The sequence below is a fragment of the Aethalodelphis obliquidens genome, unplaced genomic scaffold (assembly GCF_003676395.1).
Source record: "Aethalodelphis obliquidens isolate GAN/ISIS:26980383/991018 unplaced genomic scaffold, ASM367639v1 scaffold12, whole genome shotgun sequence".
NCBI classification, from domain to species: Eukaryota; Metazoa; Chordata; class Mammalia; order Artiodactyla; family Delphinidae; genus Aethalodelphis; species Aethalodelphis obliquidens.
In genome coordinates this window covers 2,390,439-2,407,875 of record NW_020837956.1, presented here as the reverse complement: position 1 = coordinate 2,407,875, position 17,437 = coordinate 2,390,439, and the positions used below count along the sequence as shown (strand labels likewise).

The following is a 17,437-nucleotide window of genomic DNA, read 5'->3' as shown; positions in this document are numbered from 1 at the left end:
AAACACTATCCGAAACCACATCTAAGTTCAGGGCACACCAAGTAGTCATTATTGAAGTCAAAGTTGGCAATTCAGGTGGATGTTTTGCTCTGAAACGCTAGACCTGTGCCCTCCATAGATCTCTATGAAAAATCAGGTTAATTTTAGAAATTCAGTGGTCATCAGTTTGATTTATTAGATACTGTCTAAATTCTCTACACCTTAGTCTTCCTTGGTGCATGAAGGGTTTAATCCTAGAATAACCTGTTCTTACTTCTAGGAAATACCTGCAAATCCTTATCTTTAGTCCTATCCTGGTTTTCTAAGTTCAGCCTAAAAACAAACCATCATCTTTCCCCCCTCCCCACACTGGGAAATTAATTCTAGACTTCCCTGTTTTATAGCAATCACATTTCTAGTCTCCCTATTACCCAAACTGAAATTAATTTCAATATCACTTTTTAACTCCATTCTATTTCTTATACCTTACATTCAAATTATTGCTGAGAACTTTGATGTGGATGACTCAACTTGGCCAATACTTCTGACGTCTGTGCCTCCACTTTCCTTTCCTTTTCCAGTTCTTATCTTCCTTTCCCCACGTACACCTTTTATGCAGTAACCCATTACCTGGTGTCCCTGCCTCTATCCATCCTCCTCATTAATACCATATCCATCGTGCCCATACTGTGTTCTGATTTCTTTAATACATCCCGCAGGTTTCTAAATAAAGTGTGAGGCTCAGGGTGGTCAAGATTTTGAGATATCCTCCCTCAGTAACTTTTTCTAAACTTTGAACAATGTCTCCCCAACAATTTTTGCCAGGGAGAGAATTAGGCTAACATCAATCCTCTACCTATATTTTAATCTTTAGTCAAACTGTATTTTTCACCATTTCTCCAATACTGCACTGTTATTGTTCCATCACTTTTCACAGTACATTACTTCCATCATGAGTGTCTTTCCCCTTCCAATGTTCCATTTGAAAGCCTGATGCAATTTCGGGGTCTCAACTCAAATTCCACCTTGTTAATGTGTTTTCTCAGTCATACGCAAGTATGATCTTTGAATCCCCGTAATATTTTGAACCTCTTTTCTGACAATTAGCATTTCCTTCCCAGTTCTCTGTGTGGATATCTTGCCTTCCCATTATTTTATAAATTCCTTGAAGAAAGCATCATAAGTGAAGCACCTTTTTAGTCTCATTTTTACTTAGCACTCACTAATTATTTGCTGACTCATTGAATGAATGGATGAATTAGCAGTTTTCATTCAATAAATAATCATTTGAACAATAAGGACATAGTGAAGGTTCCCTGGTTCCCTACACCTGAGAAATAATGAATGAAGTTAATTGTGGGGAATTTTTCTTCTACTGACCGCTTTCTTGAAGCCACCCAGCTCATTAAGAAGGTTCAATGCAGTGACATTTTTTTCCATTCTGACAGTGTAATTCAGGAACAATTTTAACCAACATGTGTTGAATTCATTTGCAGAGAGAGGCAGACAAAGATAGAGGTACAGAAATAGTTTAGGGTATCAATGTGTGGTGATGAGAACCTATTCCTGAGTCTCTTCAGCAGTTAAAATAAATGCCAAAATCTTTGTGGGAAATTACATTTCAGCCTATCCACCTCTACCTCATTCTATCTCTGGCCATTCTGTCATTCTCTGTGTTGCCCCATATACAAATATAACGTGACTCATATGGCCTCCCTAGGCACACTCCCCACTATGGACACTTTACACTATTTCTCCAGATGCTTCTACTTTGTTACACTGTTATCATTACACAGAGGTGGGGATTTATTGTTTGTGGTCATAGAACAGAGCCAAGCTAACTGCGTGGACCCCTGATGCTTTGCCCTGGTACATCTGTTAATCCCTATGTGCACTTCCTGTGGGTTTGCAGATGTCTCTCTCCATCTAGCCTGTGGACTGCCACTCCAGGATTCCTGGTATTAGATTCCCTCTGGTCTCCTGCTTCTAGCTCTCAGGTCCTTGCCAGCCACAGGTATCCCTGATTCCACAGCAGGCTCCCATATCCAACAGTTTGTATGTTGTTTTCACTACAAAGGCACTGAATTTCACAAAAATCACTGAGACAACTGAATTTAAATGTACAGAGCCCGGACCGAGTAAGAGAGAGCCTCATCACTGCTTTGAGTCCTTCATGATCAGTGCAAGCTTTGCCATGGTCAAAACCAGAAAAGACAGCTCTGATAACAATAACTGACATTGGTGTAGTGCCCTAAACTTTACTGAGCACTTGCACATAGGTATTGTCATTTGGTTTTCACCCGATGAGCTACAGAAAGAATAAAGGTTATCATGGACACGTGTCCCAGACAAAGACACTATGGTTCAGTGCTACAACACCAGAAAAATGGCAGGGTCCGGTTCCAAGCCCAGGTCTCCTGAATCCATGATAATTTTCACTTAATCTGCACTAGTTTACACACTGTATAATCCAGGTGGTGAGTGGCCAATTTGTACAGCTCCACTGCTACAAAATACAGGAATGTTTTGGAGTAACTCGGCCAGTGGAGAAAAGTAATGGTAATAAATGTTCACAGAGTCCAAGCCAAATAACACAGATTCCCAGGACGATGTGGGACGTATCTGCACGCTCACTGAGTAATCTCATGAAAATAAAGCCAATTTGCTTCTATAGTCATAAACGCGAGGTATCTAAATTCCAATGAGCCGGTAGAACTCTTATGACTTCCAAATTTGATTTTTAGATATGGAAGCCACTTTTCAGTTGCCTCCCACAGAGAGATAAGTAAGACACCTGCATTCATCTGTAACCCAGCCTAATACCTGTGTGTGAACAGGTGGGCGGGCACCAAGAAAACTGGAGTTCAGACCTTAATGTTTCCCTGTAGTAAGGCTTTAAGAGTTAATATTGACATTATAGTTATGGACAGGACAGAAAATGCTTTCAACATTCTGAAATTTCTGTTTCTAGCTGATATTTTTGAAATAAAATTGCCCAAAGAAGGAGAATTTTTGAAAAGTATGATTGTAAAACTTAGCATGAAGACAGATGCTGTGTATTTGGCCAACAGACTGTAAGGCAAAGCTGGTGGGAAATAATAAGGTGAAATTGCTATGTAGGGGTGTGTGGTAATCCATCTTCTTTATAACCACGCTAGGTCAGTGACACTGTGGCAGTTGGGGTGTGAGTTCGGGCATATCAGTTCATGCCAAGCTAACTTTGTCTCATGCTTGGTAAATTTACCTTTTGGTAAAAACAGGGTTCAAATATTTTCATTACTTTTCCATTTTCCCCACCCAAGTGACAGCCAGTTTAGATACTGTAGACATACTTTAGCAGCATCCACCCTGTCACCATTTCACGTTTCATTTTCCACTCTCTGGGGGTTGTTCTCTGGGACTGCATACGGTCTGCAGAGCTTCCCTACCTCACAAATACTGTTCCACCTGACATGTGCACAGCACCTCAGTTTAAATGGTGCTTTGCCATCTCTCGTTCCATTTGATTCTCATACCAACTCTTCACAATAGGCAGGAAGTTGTTATTATCCCTACCTGACAGGTGAGCAAATTACCCTTCTGGAAAGGTAAGTGACCTGCCCAAGGTAATGCAACCAGTCCCAGGAGAATAACACTGGCACCCCAGCCTCCAGTTCCAGGTGACCTCTTTTCCCACTGTACTACACTGCCTCCTAGTTTTACTAAAAACCTTCTCAGTGACAGGCACAGAATGGGTAGAGGCGTTTAGAAATGACTGTTCTGTAAATTAATAGAGACTTATGACTAGGGGACCTGTAAGAGGACCTATTCAAACCTGTTATCTTTCCTGAAATTTTGAGGAGCTCAGTATAACAACTTGGCTTTCTTTTTCAAAATAACTTTTCTTATTTCAAAGAAATTTTCTTTTCCTATTTCAAAATAAATGTACATTTATTTTGGGTGGGGAAGATCTAGTGGTGTACAAAAAGTATAAAAGAACAGCTCTTCTCCATCATAATGGCCTGTTTAATGCAGGTCAAAAATGTCACCTGCTCTCCACTTAGATATACAGAAGAAAAGAGGGGAAAGCCACCAGGGTTTTCTGGAGAGCCTGAAAGGACAAAGTGATACAAAGCGCACAAAAAAGCTTTACAGACATTGCCAAAAAGCTTCTTAAAATATGATGAGCTTGAGAGAGTCAAATAAAACTCACATTTTTCTTAAGTACCTGAACTCTTCTGTATTTTTTTCAAAGAACAAATTGCTTCTGTGCTGAAAGGATGGAAGAGTCTCAATCAGGTCATCAAATCCCACTGGAATAGTATATAAAATTCCCTAGGGCATGTCTCCAAATACTTTGTTCTTCCAATACTTAAATTATTCTTAAGGAGAAATGCAAATAGTTAACAGCAGTAATCAAAAAGTGGGTCGAGAAGGTGTGGGGAACTTTCCCTAAAGGCTAGGAAAATGGAGGGCTTAACAGTTGAACGGACTAGCAAATAACCTACTGGAACAAGCTGATGATGGATTGACAGGCCAATCTCCAATCATCCAACCAAGGACTATATTTGCCTGGGCCTGCTTTAAGCATCTATAAATGCAAATGTTCTATAGAATATTAAGGACACACAGCAATTAAAATTGTTGGCTGTTGTGTTTGACGAAGACTTTAGGGGCTAAGGAAACAGAACCAATATATAGGTTCTATACAAGGCAAATGGATGGGGAGAGCAAGTGGAAAGTGAAAGGAGAAATACCCAGTTATTTTGTAATTACCAGAAGTGACATTTGCAGCATTACACAGGTAGGAATGTAGAAGTTTGAAGAACTATGTTTTATACAAAGGAGGAAATAATTTCTTTTATTACATGACATTTTTCCCTAAAATTAATATAAGTACTATCTTTCACTCTAGATATCCAGAAGGAATCCCTTCTAATACATTGGGAAATATATATAGTAGTATTTAAATATTTCTATGGACCTGTGTTCAAATTCTATTTCTGGGCAATTCACTTAGTCTAAGTCTCCATTTTCTCATCTGTAATATGGAAGCACTAATGTCTCACTCATCTAATTGTTGTAAAGATTAAGAGATCATACTTGTAAAATACAGCTTCAAAATGGAGGTTCTGACTGAAGTGTCAACATAATAGATATATGATAATGCGAGTCTGAGGCAGATACTGAGATAGATGCAAAATTTACAAAGGAGATGATAAAATACTGGTTCTCCGTCCTTGAAACCCTCAGTTATATCAAGAACATCATCATCAGCAAAGGGGTCCAAAACTGGAAAGAAAGATGCCCAAGAGTATTTTCTGAGGTAAGTCCTACGGGGGGATAAATTTGCACTACTGCCCGATAAAGGAGGACTACATTCTAGCCCCAAGCCTAGTGGGAAGGCTCTCAGGTCTCCTGCAGAACTTGTTTTATGTTTCTTGAGGTTGAGGGATACAGAATTGCTGGGTTATAGATACAGTACATTAGTACAGGACCTTAAAGAAGTCTTTTTACAGTCCCTGAACTGCAAGGTGAAACCAGTGGTGGGAGATCCAAACAGTGTTTGTGTTGAGGGGGAGCAGGGCGGGGAGTTGGGGGGTGGAGGTGGGGACAGAACCTAGTACAGCGTGGCTAGGAATGCTAATAACCAACCTCTAAGAAACCCGGGAATGCCAGCTGGGCTGTCCTGTGCCAGGGCAGTTATGGGAAAGTGGCCTAAATATTGCCGAACCCTGTCATACCCAGGTGGGCCTTACAAGTCCACCCTCCTTATAAACACCTGAGCTTTAAAGAATACACTGGTTGAGCTTGTGCACAGTTGTGAGAATTAAATGAGATCTTATGAGTAAAATATTTATGAGTGCATGGGATGTGATCAGCCCTCAGAAATGGTTAAAATAATTATTATTACCGTTTGATTTTATTATCATTACTGTTTAGGTGACATGTTTAACCTTCCTAAGCCTCACCTTAGCTTCATCATCTGTAACGTGGGGCTAAGTACAGCAACCTCATCAGTTAGCCACAAAGAACAAGGGGATAATATATGTAAGTCTCTTAGCGAATGCTGAGTGAAAAGCGGATGATGATGAAGACGATATGATGGACCTTGCCTAAGGACACACAGAAATAAATGGTAGAGACGCTGTTTCACCCAAGTCTGTCTGACCCCAAACTTAATTATAATGCTATATGGCTTCTTGCATTATCCTTAAGAAAAACCTGAATAATTAATTGCAAAGGCCAAGAAAGGGCCCTTTTAAGAGCAGACACAGAAAACCACATTAATGTGGCATTAACAAGAAACCCTGATTGACCTCATGGGGTTCTGAAGTAGCATCGGAAGTACCCTCCAGTGTATGAAGATCATGGTCCAGCAGCAGCACAGTGGCATTAAAAATGTGCTTTCCTACATGAGTAAAGTTAGCAGAACTGGCTTTGAAGCATCTCTACAATAGTAGGGGTGACTTTGTACTAGGGCCACCCAATTTTCCAGTCTATTCCGATTTTGACCCATGGCTCTAGACGAATTGTTCAGGGTCGGGGGGAGAAGCTAGCTGTCCTCTGAGTCACGGTGTAAGAGGGCTGGAGCTGAATTATTACGAAACCCTAACTCAATGAAACAACTGCCTGAATATACTAGTGATACTTACTTTTGAGATTTATAACGATCAATTGTAATATTATCCAGATGCCAGCTGGGGCCTCTCTGTCCTTTGTAGATCTAGAGGGGCCTGGTTTGAATCTTTCCAGTTCCACAGAGGATGAAAATCTGGTTTCCTTCCTCCTGTGTCCCTGTGAATTCCAGTGAGACTCCGACTTCTGCTTCTGGCTTTTGAATCCCGTGTGCCGCCTCTGACCCCCGATGGACACAGTCTCTGTCTCCACCCACAGAATAATTTTGTTCACCCAAGCATTTATGATTTGAGCCATCTGAACACATCGGGGCCATGCAATGTCCGGTTTCCCGCCACCTAGATGACCGTAGCCTCAATCCCAAGCCCCTGGTCCAGAGCAAGCCAAAGGCATCCCCTTGAATTTTCATAGCAGCTTAAAGATCACCTTTTGGAGCCCTTAATGGCCCCACTTATACCCCAAGTAGACCGTCCAAATATCTCTTCAAACAAATCCAGAGCAGTCGTAGTTTTACAGTGTGACCCTGCCTCCTATCCCCCAACCCTGGTCACAGGTAGGACGTGTGTTCCAATCAAATTTACTCCCCCAAGAATTTGGCCCTAGGCCTCCGAAAGTCAAGTCAGTCTCTCCTGAGTATTTGAATTGGTCGGGGGTGGAAGGCCAGGTCTGGGGAGGCCACGTTTGCCAACGCTGGTGAAAGCAGAGAAAGCCAGTGTGCAGAGAGGGAGGAGAAGGAAGGCTCCCTGGGAAGCCAGGAGAAGGCAGCTCAGAGCCCCCATGGAGACCAGGAGGGGATGAGATGCTGGCTTGTTGCTGACAGCTTTCCTGATACGGCTCTCATGAGCTCCAGCTGTAAATTTTCTCTTTCTTGCCCTTGGGTTCCTTGAATGCTCTACTCTGCCCCACTTCCCCCTTTTTCATTTAAGTTAGTCTATATGGGTTTATGCTTCTTGTACTCCAAAGACCTTTGTATTTTTCTCCCTTCAGAAAAAAAGAGGGAGGTCTGAGAGCCATGAAAACTGAAGACTTAAGGCCTTCCTCAGTGAGAGAGGTGATACCGAGCTTTCCTTCCCAGATGGCCCTGACACAGGGAGCTCTTGGCCGAGAAGCTCAGCCTCTAAGCAGACAGCTCAGCTGCACTCCTGGCGTTCCCTGAAGAGGGACAAGCGGTGATGAGGCTGAGGTCTTGTGAGCAGTTGCCTGGCCCTTAAGGACCCAGCTCTGAGCACATGCGGGCACTCTGTTCTCCACAGCACACATGGTACCAGCTTTAAGAGCTCATCTCATCTCATCACCGTCCCACTGGGACATGGGAAACGGGCCCCTTGTCCAAAAGGCATGTGAGCGCTGGATTCGGATTTCTAGGGGGACACACTTTCCTGTGGGAGGAGAGGGAAGCTATTTCTCCTGGAAGAGGACATCCTTGCAGATATTCCAAGCACACAGGCCAAGCCCTGTGGCTGTCAGAGCTCAGCCAGGGTCGAGGGTGAGAAGGAACAAGCATCAGCACTTAAGTCCCTATAACACCTTCCCCAGAGCAACTGCAAAGGGGAAGGATTGAGGTCCTTAAAGTTGCACCAGAATAAAAAGCTAACGGGGGGTTCCCTGGTGGCGCAGTGGTTGAGAGTCCGCCTGCCGATGCAGGGGATGCGGGTTCGTGCCCTGGTCCGGGAGGATCCCACATGCCGCGGAGCGGCTGGGCCCGTGAGCCATGGCCGCTGAGCCTGCGCGTCCGGAGCCTGTGCTCCGCAACGGGAGAGGCCACGACACTGAGAGGCCCGCAAAAAAAAAAAAAAAAAAAAAAGCTAACGGGTGACCCATGTGCTACCATATTCCATCTTGAGCTCATGGTGGACCATATGAACTGGCTTCTTCAGTGAGTCCACAGAAGGCCTCATTTCTTTTCAGCATGTGTTCCAGGCTGTCACTAGCAGAAAACTGAGGTGAACCTGAGCAATGCAACTTGCTGTCCCTGGTCTATTGTGAAAAGTGTTAAACTGGGCATCAGAAGACCAGCCAGATCTAGAACACTGACTATCTGGCTGGCTGTGCACAGTCTCCTGAGCACATGTCTCTCATGTGTATAAGGAAAGGCTCAGATCAAAGTGTCTCCAAGATCCCTCCAAGCTCTAAGTTCCCAGGATCCTAAGAGTGGGAAGAGAAATTTTAAATAATAGAATTGGTGGGAGTTGAAAAAAACTGTGCATAGTAAAACTATACCCAATGTAGAAGAGATTCCAGAACAAGTACAATGAGTGAAGGAATTTTAAAAAAAAAGAAAGAAAACAGAGTTCACTGGTAGGGAATAAAGAAGAACTCTGTGGCAGTCGTGGAAGCTGGTCCAAGGGTTATATGGAAGGAGAAGGAAAAACTTCCAAGCCAAACGTTAGACAGCAGGTCCAAGGCGGCTGGGCCTGGGAGGGAAAGGATGTCTCAACGGCGGGGGGCGGACAGGAGGGAGTAGTATTAAAACAAAGTGACAAAGGCATTATAGTAAACAGAGGAGACTGAGGCTTATTTCTGCAAAGCCTGGGAATTCAATCGAGACGTCAGGAGAAAAACAATAGTTTCGTATCTCTAATTGTCTTTCAATTCTTATGTGGGAAACGGAGTAACAAAAATGTCAAGTCTTACTTTTATGTACTCAGAGCCCGATTGTCTCTGTTCTGTACCATGACAATTGCCTCCAGAGCAATTTCTTTCCTCAGCCCATCCTCTGCACCGAAGCCAAAGGAATGATTCTCAAGCGCACCATAAACTCCACTCACCTGCTTAAAAAACCCTTAATTCCCTCCTCTTCACCTTCTGCCATGATCCTTAGGGCCCTTCTGAATAAGCAAATCACCTTGCTTCCTTCTGGGAAGCTACGAGAGCCTTCCAAGCCCAAAGCCTCCTTCCCAGAGACCATCTTTTAAGTTCCTGTTTTATGCCATGCAAATCTACCTCTGGGTTTACAGCTACTCGGTCTGAGGAAGTGAGCCTGACCACAAGCAGCAGGGCAAAAGCCCATGCAGTTGTGTTCTAGACAAGTCCACTCACCATGTTAGAGCATGTTTTGGGGGGAATCTGAAAGTGAGAGGAAGAGGAGAGTGGACAGAAGTGGAGACGCACACAGGAGCAAAAGCAATAGGTAGAAGCCATGAGGCAGAAGCCAAGAGTAGGAGAGACCAGGAAGCGGTCTCTGAGAGGAGAGAAAGAATGATCTAAGTGGGAGCAGACACAGCAGAGAGAGGTCGGTGGTGCAGCCCTGAATTAGGGAGCAGTGGGCATTTGTATCCAAGGGAACATGTAGAAGGGCTGCTCTTGAGATCCCAGTATGACTATTAGAACAAAGTTTTTATTCTCTGTGTGGTCTCGTTGTTCAGCGCTGAAAGGATGTCTTGTCTCTCTTACTTCCTAATGGATCCTTAAAATAATCTCCCATTAACTGAAGTAATGTGAGTAAATCTCTTTCCCTTACACACCGAAAAACAAAAAGAAAGAAAAAAAAATCTAACAAAGATAGCCTAACCAACAGGACAGACAACATGTTCAATGCCATCTCCTGCTTTAAGGCTAAGCTCAAAGTCGGACTCTTCTCTGAAAGTTTCGTATTTGAGTAAATTATCTGGGCAAGGCAAGCAGGCTACCAGATGTTACACGGCTGAGTACGCAAAGCTTGGGTATATTTAAACATGATCAGGGTTTTGGAATAGAATCTGAATCACTGATTTATTGCAGCAATGATTTGTCTAAAACACTGAAGGGTAGAAAAAGGTGGGATATGTGGTCTATTCAGGACTGGAGAGGGTAGGTAGCTGAGTAACAGAGGCTGATGTGAGATCAAGATAAAAAGAGCAAGAATGCTATTCATCCTCAAATCTCTGCTTAGAGATTGAGTCTATTTGAAATGACAGCCCTAGTCCAGTTGTCTCTGCTTAGGGGAGCTCTTAGTGGCTTGGAAGCAGGATAAACAACAGCAGGTGTTTGCTTTCAAGGTAAGATTTAAGGAGGGATACAAGGAAGGTTAACAAGCACACACTAGTCATGGTGGTAAGAAGGGAAGAGACAAGATGGTAGGACAGAGGGAGAGCTCGCTCAAAACCCGTAGGGCCAAGGAATTGGGGTATGAGAGAGAAAACAAAGGTCAAAGCTCTGCCTGGGCTGACCTAGATGTGGCCTATGAAGGAATTATTCACTTTTAAGTAATTTTGCTAAGTGGCCACCTGAGGGCACTGTATCCTCTGTGCCTAGGAATCTTTCACTTTTTTCTCGCAAAGTAAATTTTCCTCAATTTGCTGAAGGATACACTTAATAATGTCTTAAGGAAGGGGACCCATGGAAGATGGGGGCCAAAGACAATCCTTCCCCCCATCTTTGCTCTTGAGCTAGATTAACGAATTAGCAAGACTGACCTCAATTCAAGTCCCTGGGTAGTTTCAAGGATTAAATAAAATACGCTCATTTAAATCTATTTAGTGTTTAGTAGGGAATCAATGCATATGAGCTCCTTCCCATATACATACACATACAAACATACACTTTTGTCAAATACAGGAACAAGAGAAGGAACAGCAGGAAGAGTTACACCAACCCTTTCTCTCTCTAAAGGGGCCAGGACTCAGAAGTCCCACAGTGAAAGTAAGTACAACTGTGCTAGGCAATCATTGCAGAGAGCGAATTTCTGCTGCTCTTTCCACTGCGTGCTGCAGCTTGTACATAAAAGCCAGAGGGGATGCAGCGCAAACAGCTGGGAAATAAAGATGAAAGCAAAACTGTATCAGCGGGAAGAGACACACAAGCCCCTGAGAACGCGGCAGTGTCACGAAAGGCAATTTCAACAAGGTCACCTGCGTGGAATTCCTCGTCTCAGAGAGATTAGGCTCTTAACCTATTTCTGACTACCTTCTTCCCAGTCAAGCTGGGGAATGGGATAAGCGGCCCCTAGCTTGCACACTTTCACACTAAACTCCTGTCTATATAATGAAACAGAGCCACAAACAAAGGCATGCGTTATCCTAAAGGCTAACTGTGGAATTTTAGTTGGGCGAAAACAGGGTCCACTTCCCAGCGCCAGTGGAGCCTGTTGAGGCTTTTTTCCCCCGCTCCCGCCTCCCGTACGGCAGGTTTTGCGGCCTTATGCTGCCCTCTAGCGTCTTTTTCCGGTATGGTAACATGAGAAATACAAGCAAGGATCCTGAAGCAACCAATGTCACTTTGGCCCAGGACTAGTAAAACAAAACAAAACAAAAGTAAAGCTCTAACATAAAAGCAAAACCAAATTTTGTACTAAAATTCGAAAGTGAGTTAAATTTGGCCTCGACATAGACATTGCATTCATTCAGGGCTCTGAAACGCAGCATCTAGATTAGTGAGTGCCCTTTAAAAATGCAGACGACCTGGCCTTCCCTGTAGTCATTCTCAAATGATCCCTGCCTCAGTCTGTCTGAGAGGGTTGCAGAAATTTGCACCTCAAGAACCCCATCATAGGACTCTGATGTAGTTAAACAGATTGACCTCACTCTGAGAAGAACTAAAGATTATGGCAGTGACCTTACACAGAGTGTAGAATAAATCTGATAATTTTAATTCAATAAGGGCCAAAAAATACATAAAATAAAACCATTGTCCAAATTCGGTCACCTCTCATTGTTTCTGCATTGAGAGTGGCTGAATCCTACATGACTAGCATACAAAGGAGACTGCTGTTAAATTCAGAGTGAAGAGTTCCTGTCTGTGGTCTCCTGTCTCATTAAGCTCCCCTAATTCCAGGGGCCGGCATCCAGGTGGGAAGGAGAAACAATGCCTCATCGCTCTCACTCATGCTTCAGGTATCTCTGAAACAATCCTTCCTCTAATATTCTACCTGGTGACGCCACATTCTTTTCAATGTCCTGATGTGTCTCCAGGGAATCCTGTTCTCTGTCCTGTCAATGTTCCCTCGGTGTCAGTCTTCTCCTTGGGACAGAAAGCTTCTTGTTACAGGAAGCCTGCCGCCCTCTTCGCACCTGTGCTCTCCACTCTGAGCACAGCGTCAGCGCTCAGTAAACACTCCTTATCTGACCAAGGCCCCTGGACCCACACACCAAAAGGCGGTGCTTGTGGAAGCTGAGAGATGTCCACCCCAGGACCATGCTCTCTTCTCAGGCTCCCTCGAGTTGGGGACACACATGGCAAGGGGGCTTCTTGGGGTTATTGTCATTGGATCACACATCCAACTGATGAGTTCACAGCTTTGACTTTTAATGTTTAAGTTTAAAAACAATTGTTTTTGATGTGGACCATTTTTAAAGTCCTTACTGAATTTGTTACAATGTTGCTTCTGTTTCATGTTTTTTGGTTTTTTTGGCCATGAGGCATGTGGGATCTTAGCTCCCCAACCAGGGGTCAGATACGCACCCCCTGCATTGGAAGGTGAAGTCTTAACCACGGGACCACCAGGGAAGTCCCAAGTTTCAATTTTAGGAACTTGCTCTCACCTTATGGCGTGGTCTGGTTAAGTCTGTAAACAGGAAGGAACTTCACAAGGTAGAGGGGGATAGTCATTAGTATAGAATCTCTTTATACATCTGGAAATGTACCTCAAATTTAAATTGTGCTATTTTTTTAAACACAAATGCACTCAGTCAGAATTCAATACTTAGCATCTTAATATTATACAAAACGCTATTTTCCATTCATAGTTTTAGCTTTTTATCATGGATAAAGCCTTTCTTATATTCAAAATCCTGAAACACTCAACGTTTTAACAAAAATCAGCTCTGAGGGTTTCTTAGGTTTGTAAAGGTCCCCTCCACCACCAGAAAGAATCCCATACCATGTCCTCCAATTACCCTCATTTCAATTTTTTAAGGAACAATAGGCAAATATTTACTTCTCAGGAGACAGCGCCCTAATTGTCCAATGAGATGCCCACTGCCTGGCACTGCCTCTCTGTTCCCTCAGTGAGGAGGTCTGTGCATGTCACATACTTCAATCAAGCAGGAACTGCCTCTTTTCTAGACGTTTCAGTGTTCCCCCTAGTGTTCAGGGTTTCTAGGGAAGCTCATTTATGCTTACTGAGGTCTCTCCCTACACAAACAGGACATTTTGCTTTAGCTTTGGTGGTTGGCATGGCCAGCACACGACTGTCACAATCTCTCCCTTTCCTTGACAATTACCACCTGAGCCCGCTGTGCAAAACAGGGGCACCCACGAAACAGGGACAGAAAATGCCCTCCATTCACTTCAGTCAGAGAGAAGAAAGAGGTGTAGACTGTAAAACAGCATTTCCTTTGAATTTCATTCTACTTTGTGAGCTAAGCTATTAGATTTGTAGGTACAAACAGGCTCTTTGAAGTTAACAAGAGGCCCACTCTGAGAAGGGAGACAGCCATCACCACACATTTTATGTGTTAGACAAATTAGTACTGGGATTGTAAATATATTCTGCAATTACAGAAAGTGAAACCCTTTTCTGTCTTCTTTCACCTTACTCACAGCTTTTTTTTCTCTAGAAAGAATTCTGTTGGGTTTTCCCTTTCCAGTCCCCTAACTCCCCTATGTATTTATCTTTTAAATCAAAGGGAAAGATCCCATCAGTACAAATGAACAGCTCTTGCCAAGCAAAAATGATGACCATGACGATCCCTGCCAGGCTTTGGAATGCACCCAGTCAGTGCAGAAGGGGCAATGGAGGGGCCATGTGTCAGAACTGGGGTTACGATTTGCTCTGCTGAAGTAGTTGTTTTAACCCTGGGCAAGCCATTCAAAGCTCAGATTTCCTACACTCACAACGAAGTGCTAATAACATCTTGTCCAATGCTTCTTGTTGTGTTAAGTGAGATGGATATATGGACATGCTCTTAGCGAATCACAAAGACCCATTCAAATAGAAACTGCTGTTATTTTCCATTATTGACAGATTTTCTGAGTATTTTGTCTTGCTCACTTGAGAAATCAAGTATCAACACGGAAGGAAATGTAAAGCAATTATACTCCAATAAAGATGTTAAAAAAAAAAATAAGGAAGGAAAACGTCTGTTAAGACTTCCTTAGCAGCTGGTGAAAGAACATTCCCATTGGTGTTTGTGGGTGTTGGGAGGGGTTCACCATTGGAGACACAGGGTATAAGCCAGCCTCAGACCCCTGTTGGTGAGAGGCTCCGTAAGTATCTAGGAAACCTCACCAAGAAGAGAAAACTAATAAGCTCTAGAAAAAACTCAGTAGGTATCTGGCTACCTTGACTCCAAATCAACTAAAAGCTGTTGGGACTAAAGAAACTTGCAAACGCCTACTTTTCTTTAGAATATCAAGACTAGGATACGTTCTTCTCACTCCTTAAATTTTAATCATGCATGCATTCTTAGGTATTGCATTTTTGAGCTGCTATTAAAAATACGTGTTTCTGCCACATTAAAGGGGGAGCAGAGGCTTGTGTGTTGTATTATTAATTACATGTTGGAGATGAAATTCTGGTCAGTGTTTGCAAAAGGTACCCACACCCCGCGCCCCCCTCCCCCCACCGCCAAAGCAAAGGATGTACCACGCGAGCACAAACCATGTGGGCTCCTGCCTGCTGCTCTGACTCCGTGCACTTACTCTTAAGGTCCAAGTTCCTGGCTCCCGCTGTGATTTGCGTTGTGATTTTCGTGTCAATCTTTACAGTGTGGAGGTTGCTGGTGTCCCTTGATATCATCACGTTGTGCCACTGATTGTCATTGAGAGGTTTATTTGAGCTCCCTTTGATGAGGTTAGCACCATTTCCCAAATCAAACACGTAATGTAAGTACCTGGGAAAAAAGGGAAGGTGGAAGAGTGTCATCACTTTTTGAATTTCTGATGGAGTCAAACTGCTTATTACAAACAGAGATCTCTTTTTCAGGTGGTTGCATCCTTGCTAGAGTCATGAGAGTGAGTTGTACAGAAGCTCAACTAACAAGAGGGTAAGAAACACTACTCTGTCTCAGCAAGGAGGATTATTCATTGTCTTCAATACAGGAAATAGTGAAAATATTTTTAAAATTGCGGTCCACACTCCACTTCATCGCTGTGGAAGATAAATATCTGTCACTACTCATTCCCTATTTCCACCACTCTCTCCATCCTTTGCCAACCACACAGAACTGGCGATTCTCAGCTTCCTGCACTTGTTTCCTGCCATCTTGAATGCCTATTTCTCTATGGGAAATGTGCACTCATCCTTCAAGACCAGCTCAGGGAGCCACTCCCGGACTCATAGGTTTTCCTAATTTTGCTAAATAATCTCCTGAACCTTTGCCCAAGATTGTATTAGGAAACTTCCTGGTGCTTTTCTGCTAAATTTATGTGTTCACCTGTATCCCCTCGGGTTGTGTGCATCTGTGTGCCTTGGGGTTGGTGGAATCTGAAGTGTGCACAGGAGTGGCAAGGAATATATATATATGTAAACTAGTGTGTGGCATATTATCTAACCAATTGTAAGTGTGCAATGATATTCACCGACTGAATGAATAAATACCTAAATCAATTAAAAGATACCAAATGTTCATCACAGTTTCAAGGAAATGTCATAAAAATCTTTCTAAATTCTTCAAGAAACTCTGACATAGAATTAAGCCTCAATTAAATGGGATTTTGTGGAGTTGAAGTAATCTGCTTGCATGAATTAGCTATTTAACTTAGCCGACAAGTGTAGAAATTCTTTTGTGGGATTACCATGTGCGTAGTAAAGATACCCACATTTGAAGAGTAAGACTTATGGAATGCCTACAATAAATTAGAACTCGATGCTATTTGCACCTTATGTATGGAAATGTAGATATAAAAAACTGTACTGAATCCCTATTAACTTTATAAGATACCTAAAAAGTGGTTTAAACAAATGCATTATTTGCAAACCACCCTCCCTGCCCACCACCTTCTGTTTAATGTATAATTGTGGAACTTGAGGTTCATTTTCATAAAGCTCTGTTTGTCATTGAACGGACCTGTACTTACCCTTTAACTAATTCAACCACAATAAAGTCGTTTCCATCCCCACTGTTATACAGAATTAGTCCATCTAGGGATGTTGTCTTGAACTGGAAAAAAAGATGCATAGAAGTGTAGGCTTGCAACGTAGCTAAGGCAACATAGCTCGATTTGGTCTTGAAGGTGACAGGGTCTGCTATGATGTTCCTGAAGCCAAACCTGGCATTGAGCTCACAATAATCTATGTCGCCATTTTTACACAAGTCAATGTATGCCATTCCATTAAATGTCAGGCTCTGCAGGTGTCCAATGAAGTTGGAGGGAACAGAAGACAGATACCGGCGTTCCGTGATGATGCCAGTCTCTATGTTATGAAACTCCAGCCTCGTATGATCCCCCGCCATTTGACCTAAAAGAGAAGATGGTGTATTATTATTTTCTGCATCTGAAGGGCACTTTCAACTTTAGACTTCCATAGCAAAATCACATTTTAAAATGCAAGGATCTACAGACCTCCTTGATATTCAGTTATGTATAGTAAACATGAGAAATGACCTTAATGGCGAGGCTGAATTACTTAATAAAACTTTCTTAGGTCAAGTTTTAATCTCTGTCCAAATTTTAGTCTTAACAAAAATGATCCTCATTAACTAAAGTTGCAGAATTTTTTAAAACTAGAAGAAAGAATAAAGGAAGGAAAAACTGAAGAAAGGAAGAGAGAAAGGGTAAGAGGAAGAAGAGAGAGAAAGGAAAAGGAAGGGAGGAAGGGAGGGAGGGAGGGAGGAAGGAAGGGAGGGAGGGAATGGAGGAGGATTAGGGGCAATGACTATCCTAAATCATCCCAGTAGAAAGTGATACATCCCAGCTCCATGGTGATGTGATGTTTGTCTTTATAAAGAATGTTCTTCAGGGCTTCCCTGGTGGCGCAGTG

The 17,437-nt window shown here is 42.9% G+C and overlaps 1 protein-coding gene across 1 annotated transcript in view; it reads right to left on the bottom strand.

Annotated features, from left to right (window-relative positions):
* Positions 1 to 17,437, bottom strand: part of LOC113623723 (neurexin-1-beta) — a 706,008-nt gene that overhangs the window by 563,602 nt on the left and 124,969 nt on the right. The window contains exons 8-9 of the mRNA XM_027113158.1: positions 16,534 to 16,915; positions 15,157 to 15,347 (exon numbers count right to left, since the gene is read on the bottom strand). Of these exons, the coding sequence (XP_026968959.1) occupies positions 15,157 to 15,347; positions 16,534 to 16,915 (573 nt within the window). The remainder of the gene's footprint in view (positions 1 to 15,156; positions 15,348 to 16,533; positions 16,916 to 17,437) is intronic.